Source organism: Oryzias latipes, chromosome 9 (genome assembly GCF_002234675.1).
Source record: "Oryzias latipes chromosome 9, ASM223467v1".
Classification (NCBI taxonomy): domain Eukaryota; kingdom Metazoa; phylum Chordata; class Actinopteri; order Beloniformes; family Adrianichthyidae; genus Oryzias; species Oryzias latipes.
Genome location: NC_019867.2, coordinates 18,381,241 through 18,388,217, shown reverse-complemented (window position 1 = coordinate 18,388,217; position 6,977 = coordinate 18,381,241). Strand labels below are relative to the sequence as shown.

At 42.0% G+C, this 6,977-nt stretch overlaps 1 protein-coding gene across 2 annotated transcripts; it reads left to right on the top strand.

Annotated features, from left to right (window-relative positions):
- Positions 1-215: 215 nt before the first annotated feature.
- zfand5 (zinc finger AN1-type containing 5) lies at positions 216-5,786 on the top strand. Of its 2 annotated transcripts, none has more exons than XM_004072510.4 (6): positions 216-437; positions 3,098-3,259; positions 3,368-3,470; positions 3,581-3,666; positions 3,826-3,954; positions 4,065-5,786. In XM_004072510.4, the coding sequence occupies exons 2-6, from the start codon at positions 3,100-3,102 to the stop codon at positions 4,211-4,213; spliced, it is 627 nt and encodes a 208-aa protein (XP_004072558.1). In that variant the 5' UTR covers positions 216-437; positions 3,098-3,099; the 3' UTR covers positions 4,214-5,786. The 2 variants fall into 2 exon arrangements, with proteins under 2 accessions (XP_004072558.1, XP_004072559.1); XM_004072511.4 differs by having other exon boundaries at positions 216-525; positions 4,065-4,441.
- The last annotated feature ends 1,191 nt before the right edge of the window (positions 5,787-6,977 follow it).

The window sequence follows — 6,977 nt, the reverse complement described above, 5'->3', positions numbered from 1 at the left end:
ATGTGAATTACTCAGTAAGTGGATTCATGTCCCTGTAGGTGGATGACGAATAGACATGTAATAACGCAATCCTAGCAAGACGCATGCGCACAGTCATTCAAGAACCCCCCGTTGTCTGGTAGAAGTGTACAGGGCGCCCGGGGGCTCCGCGGGCAGCCAATGGCGACACGTTGTTGTACCCGTGACATCATGCGCCACTCCTCTTACTAAAGAAGGAAACAAACATCCATCCAGAAGGGACGGGAGATCGAGAGAGGGAGGTGGAAAGGCAGGAGGCCTAGGAAGGGACAATTAAAGCCTCCTGACAGAGGACGACAACAGCGAAACGCCGCTACCAGACAAAAGGACCGAGACCATCAACTAAACCTTCCAAATCCCGAAACAAAAAGGACAATTTTTCTGTCTTCTCGCGAGAAACCCTTCAATTTTTTTAACAGGTGATGATCTTGGATTATTGGTTTTTCTCTTTTTTTTTGCCTTTTAATCAACAAAGATGAGTTTTTAACGTGAGATCAGATGACTGAGGTAAACTAAAAATAAATGTGGGGTGCCAAAACTGATCAAATAATCTGCCGTAGCGACCTTTCGGTGTGGATTTAAAGGTCAGCTGGCGTCTTGAGTGATGCCTTTTGTGTGCTTAACGAGCTATTTGTCTTTAGCCCTTTAAGTCGCAGCCACCACCGTGTCCTCCACCTGACTAGAAATATCACAAGCCTTCGAACGTGACTCCGTCTGAGTGATTCAAGGGAAAAAACAAGGGAGGGCTAGCTAGACCTGGTTACTGTCTGTTTTTCTGTGTGCCCCGAGCTGGGGGATGGGGAAGCAAAGCCTGTTAATTCCTCTCTAGAAATAGAAAATTCATAAGCCGAATAGTCTAGAAGGCCGACAGAGTTGCTCTGAAATTACTATAGCGTACATTTGAATTTTTAATTGTCTGGTCTGGTGTTAGTCTCAGTTGGGGGGGGGGGGGTAAAAAATTAAAACCATGTTCTAGTTTGCTCGGTTTTGAGTACTAAACAGCATCGTGAAGTGCCTTTTTTAAGTGCTTAAGCGTTGTTATATAACTGGTTGTTTGAAAACATGTAGAAAATGGCTGTAGGTGCAAATAATGCGTGAAAAAGGAGACCTACAAGACTGTGTCTAAACAGGAAGCAGGGAGAATGCAGACAAAGAAGGAGGAAAGAAGAAACAAAGAAAGAAGAGTCAACACTGTCTTCACTGTTTGTTTTACAGCACACTGGACACGCTTACCACACTAACATCTGCTGGTGGTTATTATGACTTTTTAAAAAGAACCCTTTACCCACATTTTGCTAGTTCTGTCTAGTGTGGCCTGGTATATAATCTAAGCTCTCTTCCCCTTTTTATTTGCCAGAAATGATCACGTTTAGAGACTCCAGTTTGCATGCAAACCTTTTTTTTTTTTTAAAAGCACACAAAGAGGAATTGAGCTTCTAGCATTATTTATGGCTTTTGCATTTTTGTTAGGACAAACTGTGGTTAAGGAATGTGACTGGTAGTTTGCCCTGTGCTGGAAAACCCCTGACTGGCCCTGGCAGCTTCACAGCACACAATGGACTCTGTTTAAAAACATGTCATTCATTCAAATCGGGCAGGTGGAACTCTGTGTATGAGGCATCTGAGATATTTTACATTTTGAGAGGCAAATGTTTAGATAACCAGCGTCTTGTTTGCCTGCTAACTGGATAGCCTAGTACTACATTGTTCCTTTGTGTCAGAAAGCTAACCGTTTCTGTAGATGTGTTAGCTGACCTGGTTAGAAGTTGGTATTTCAAGTATTCCTACTGTCCACAAGCAAGCATCTAATGTTGCTTTTAAAAAAGGGGTCTGGTTTGCTGTTTTTCTGCACTGAAACATGAGGCACTAGTGAGGGTTTTGTTGGACTTTTGTAGGAAGGCAATTGTTAACACAGAAGTGATAGCATCCAGACCTAGAAAAAAACCGGAGGTTTCAGGAGTAAGCTGGAGGTTTTCATGCTGCTCGTTTGTTAGTTCTGCTCCATCGGGCTGATAGGACATTCCAAAGAACCCGCTGACCCCTGAAACAGAAAGCCCGTCCGCCCTGTTTGTGTCTTGGACTAGCATATAAACAAGCTTCACATGAGCACAAGCTGCCGAGTTGCTGGGAAAAAAATAGGGTCAAGGGTTGTTTACAAGAAAAAAAAACATGATAGTTGTGTTGTTGTGTCACTGGTCATTCCCAGATATGATCATCAGGTGAGTTGTAAAACAGGCAGCCAAGGCAGAGCTGGCACACAGGATGCCTCTTACCCAACTAATCTGGGTCTTCCTGTCTGTTAGTTTGTCATTAATCTAGGTGTTTTTGATCTGGAGCTTCAAAGTCAGATCCTCCCATTACACAACGTCCTGTTGTACCGCAGCACAGCAAAGTCAGGCAACAACGTCACAGTACTACGTGTTCTGCCAAATTACGCACACGCAGACTTGTACTGTGAGTGCTTGTGTGGTAAGACATGACTCAGAAAGTTTTGCAATACTGTATGTGACAGAGTGGGAGAGGAGGGGGACGTTTAGTGATGATAACTGACTTTGTTCATCTGAGCCTTTTGGCTGGAAATATTCATGATTGCACCTGATGAGAAAATATTGTATTAAAGTGAGCGTTACTGAGTCATAGCTGTGGTTTCTGTTTACACGGAATAACAGCCCGATAAGGAAATGTTTTCAAGCTCTATTACCGACATTTCTTCCACTTTATTAGGAAACAATTCCTGCAAAGAGTTGGAGGCATGAGAGAGCCGTGAACAAAAAGGCGTGGGGCAGAATAGAGTCCAGCTCCTGGTAAAGGTGTTAAACAGAACACAGCAAGAGTTTTTTTTCCTCTGCTTCCTACTGAAAACCATTTGTGTCTGTGTTCAAGCAACAGGAAAAGACAGAGGTGTTGTTTGTGGAGTTGACATAATATGACTGGTGTGTTCCTTCAGCCTTGCTGTGGAACCAGACTTTCAGGCAGACAGAAAACCTTTTTTTCTCGTTAAGCATGAATGTGCGGGACAAAAGCTATCCGCGGGTGCCTGTCACACTAATAAACATTCGCACTGTCTCTTCCCCCTCAGCAATGGCTCAAGAGACAAACCAGAGCCCGGTCCCCATGCTTTGTGCCACCGGGTGCGGTTTCTATGGCAACCCAAGAACAAACGGCATGTGCTCTGTATGCTATAAGGAACACCTGACGCGGCAGCAGAGCAGTGACCGCATGAGCCCTCTCAGCCCAATGGGTAAGACAATTCAAATTCTTATTAGTTTCATCTAGATAATATTACAATATAATAATAGTAAAATCCATGTCATAATTTCATTTGGCCTTTTTTTGTGCTCACATCAAGGCTCTGCTCCTAGTCCTACCTCAGAGGTCTCTGCTATCCAGAGACTAGAAGCCAGTCTAGCCAAGGTTGATGCGTCTCCTGCCTCTTCACCAGACATGTCTAGGCAAGTATTGACTTATGAAGACTGTTTTGGCTCCTTGGTGCCCTAACTTTGGATTCAAGTCTGTTTGAGCTCCTCATTGATTGGTTTTATTCTCCAATTTAAACTTGCAGAACTATTCAAGGATCCCTTCCTGTGACTCAGCAAATGACGGAAATGAGCATTTCGAGAGAGGACAAACCCGAATCCTTAGAGCCTGGTAAACATAAACCCACTTTATCATAGAAAAATCATAGAAAAAAGCTACAACAAAATTTTAAAAAAGGGATATTTATTACTAGTTTAGTCCAAACTACTGTATTTTTGTTATGTGTTTGGCCTAAGTTAAAAATAACTTTTTTCCTGTTTCATTATGCAGTTATAAACCAGCCTGCTGCTTCTAGCCCTACTCCTTTAGCTTCTTCTAGTGTTGAGGAAAGTCAGGGCGACGCCCCCAAACCCAAAAAGAACAGATGCTTCATGTGCCGCAAAAGAGTTGGGCTTACAGGTAATAAAGCATGATTTTCCCATCTTACAAACAAAGTCTGTTTTGTCGATTGTGTGAATTATTATTATCTCTCCTGTCAAAGCTCTTACACTTTTCATTTGTGCTTTCAGGCTTTGACTGTCGCTGTGGTAACCTGTTCTGTGGCATTCACCGATACTCCGACAAGCACAACTGTCCCTACGATTACAAGGCGGAGGCCGCCGCTAAGATTCGCAAAGAGAACCCCATGGTTGTAGCCGACAAAATTCAGAGAATATAATTTTGACAGCAGTGGAGCTGACAACAATGAAACACCATGACAAAGACTGGAGTGCGATTCTTTGACAAAAGCACCGACACAAGTGGCTAATTGAGGATGGAAAGGACTTGATTTACCAAATCACAACCTCAGAATAACGGAAAAAAGAAACAATTTGAGATCCTAAGCGAGGGAGATGCATGAACGATTTTATTTTTTAATTAATCCATTAAATTGTTTTATCCTGTTTCTGTGGTGTGACTTTGCCGCTGTTAAGTCTTTTCTTTTTCAAAAAATATGTATTGTCCTATGTAGAGCAGACCAGGGTTACTCCAGGATGTGCTGTGCTCCTCTCTCCCTTGCCAGGTGCCATTTTGTGCCAAAACAGCCATTTTAGCCGGACTTTCTAGCGTTTTGGAACACGGGCAGGATTCAGCTACCCTGCCACCGTAGGTTCTGGAACCAGTCTGCATTGCCCTCTCTGCACGAGACAATTTTATGTCATCTTTGTTACCTTAACCTACCTCACAGCTGCTGCGTTTAGCTATTTTGTCTTCCCTTTTTACGTTACACAACAGTAGATCCTAACACCCCTGTCTGATGATCACACCGTCGGTTTGAGGTATTTTGCCAGACGGGTACAAGGAAGTCATTTTGCATCATTTTGCAGTGGAAACCATAATGCAGGGTTTAGCTGCCTGGTTTGAGTTCACATTGTAACCTGACGCCTGGCAAAGGGCTGTGTGCACTTCTGTGCATCCTGAGAGGAAGAGCAGCATCAATTCCTGGTAAGCCTTTCGGGTGAACTTAGACTAGGGTTATAAATGACAGAGGGGTATAAATGAATGAAATAAGTGCATGAGTTACTCTTCATTTTCACTAGTGTTTCAAAAGAATCATTTAAAAAAAAGTTTTCTGCATTTTGTTTTTGGAGAAATTATTTGGATTCTTTTTTTTGTGTCAATTGTGCCGATGTCTGCACATGGACTTTAGTGCATCTGTGGGAGTAATTTGTTTTTTTTTTCTTCTTTTTCTTTCATTGCGCTAACACAATATTCATGTAAGCACAGTGTGTGTGTGTGTGTTGGTGTGAGTGTTTTGCCGCACCCCCGATCCTCTATAAGTTGTGGAGCTGCCCGGTTTATCAGCACATGTTTACAGAAGTAAAGGAGCATGCCAGAGCTAGATTTAATGAAAAATAATAGAAATCAAAATTAGTTGTAACCTTCCATCAGTTTAACTGCTATCAGTCTGTTTATCTGCTATAGAACACTGTAGAGAAGCGTGTGTGTGAGTGTAATTGTGGGCGAGCATGTGCACACACCCGTGCAAAAGTGTGTTTTATGGCTGCCTAACCACATGTATGTTTGTGTCATGCATTATTTTTCCCCTGTGAGAATGTTTTTCATTTTAAAAGATAACTGTATGTATACGTTTGAGTTGTTTTTTTTTTTTGACTAGTAATATGCAAATTTGTACAAAAAAAGAAAAAAACAACAAACTGTGTTGCTATTTATGTATTACATATAATCATGCTGCCCAGCATTAAAACAGAGTAGTATCATGTAAATAAAACTGTACAGAGAGACATTAATACGTTTGGCTGTGTTGACTTGCAGGGCTCGCCTTTGTTTAGTATGTTTATTGTGCTGTAAAGCTTTTAATAACATCTATGAACTAGTTAAGGATAAGGGAGCTTAATATATGAGTTTTGGCTCTGTCATGGAACATCTTACCTCAGCTAATCCAGTCAAAGATTGAAAACCCAACTCCAGAGACGCCTTACCTGGGTCACACAGGAAGTTTTAATCCCTGAGCCCAGGCAGAAAGTGAGCCACCTACTTCTGACTGCACATGCCCACTTCTCGTGTCATTTTCTCAACTCCCACTGAGAGATCCAGACCAGCGTCTGTTCACAGATGGCGTTCCAGCAACAGCTGCTCAGACCACTGTGGGCTACTCTTGTTGTCAAGTCAAGTATTTCAATTACAACTGTTTAAAAGTCAACTGTCTTGACATAATTCTCCACATTAAATTGCCTGGACCCTTTAAACCTAGAGGAATGATAAGAAATGCTCCAAGTATGTACGAGGGGACAGAAGGAAGGACGCATCAAGTCCAAGTTCGACCTGAAATAGCATTTGTTCCTACAAGTAAAAGAAGATTTAGGCATTGCCACACACTCTCCCACACGTATCTGTGTCAATCTGTCTGGTACAGGGCTGTTAGAGCTTAAACAGCAGGATCAGTGCATGTAAGGCATCGCAGATTCTGATTTGCGGGCAGTGACAGATGTTGCTGGCAGATGTGCAGTGAAGCTGCAAGTCTAAAAGCTCCAGAAAAATTACACTCTTCCAATAAATATAATATAACAATATTATAACAATATAACCACTGTCTATTTCTGATCGCTTTTCTGTCTAATTGTCATGCCACAAAGTTGTTTGTTTAAAAAACCAAATACCTTTACCTGATACAAATACAAACTGCCCACAGAAAATATTCACACGTGAACATTTAATAAACATTCAGAAAAAAGGAAGGTAACACTGAAAGAAGAGATTTCAGGTTCTGACACAAATCAAAGTGCAAATGAGCGAGCTCCTGCTGCCATCTGCCTGTGACTGCTGGGGAAATGTAATACATCTTTGCCACCTTCCTAACAGCACTTATCCAAACGCAGTGTGAGTCAGGCAAGATTACGTACACCCTGTCATGATACACTCTGTACTCACAAATATATATATACAGTGTGTGTGTAAGTCAGTGTTTATCCTCTCCTGCC

What these genes read in the sequence shown, in the direction of transcription:
- zfand5 (XM_004072510.4), top strand. Translation starts at nt 3,100, where the DNA reads ATGGCTCAAGAGACAAACCAGAGCCCGGTCCCCATGCTTTGTGCCACC. An exon ending in GAGCCCTCTCAGCCCAATGG is followed by an intron (nt 3,260 to 3,367) that starts GTAAGACAATTC and finishes GCTCACATCAAG; the next exon opens with GCTCTGCTCCTAGTCCTACC. An exon ending in TCTTCACCAGACATGTCTAG is followed by an intron (nt 3,471 to 3,580) that starts GCAAGTATTGAC and finishes TTAAACTTGCAG; the next exon opens with AACTATTCAAGGATCCCTTC.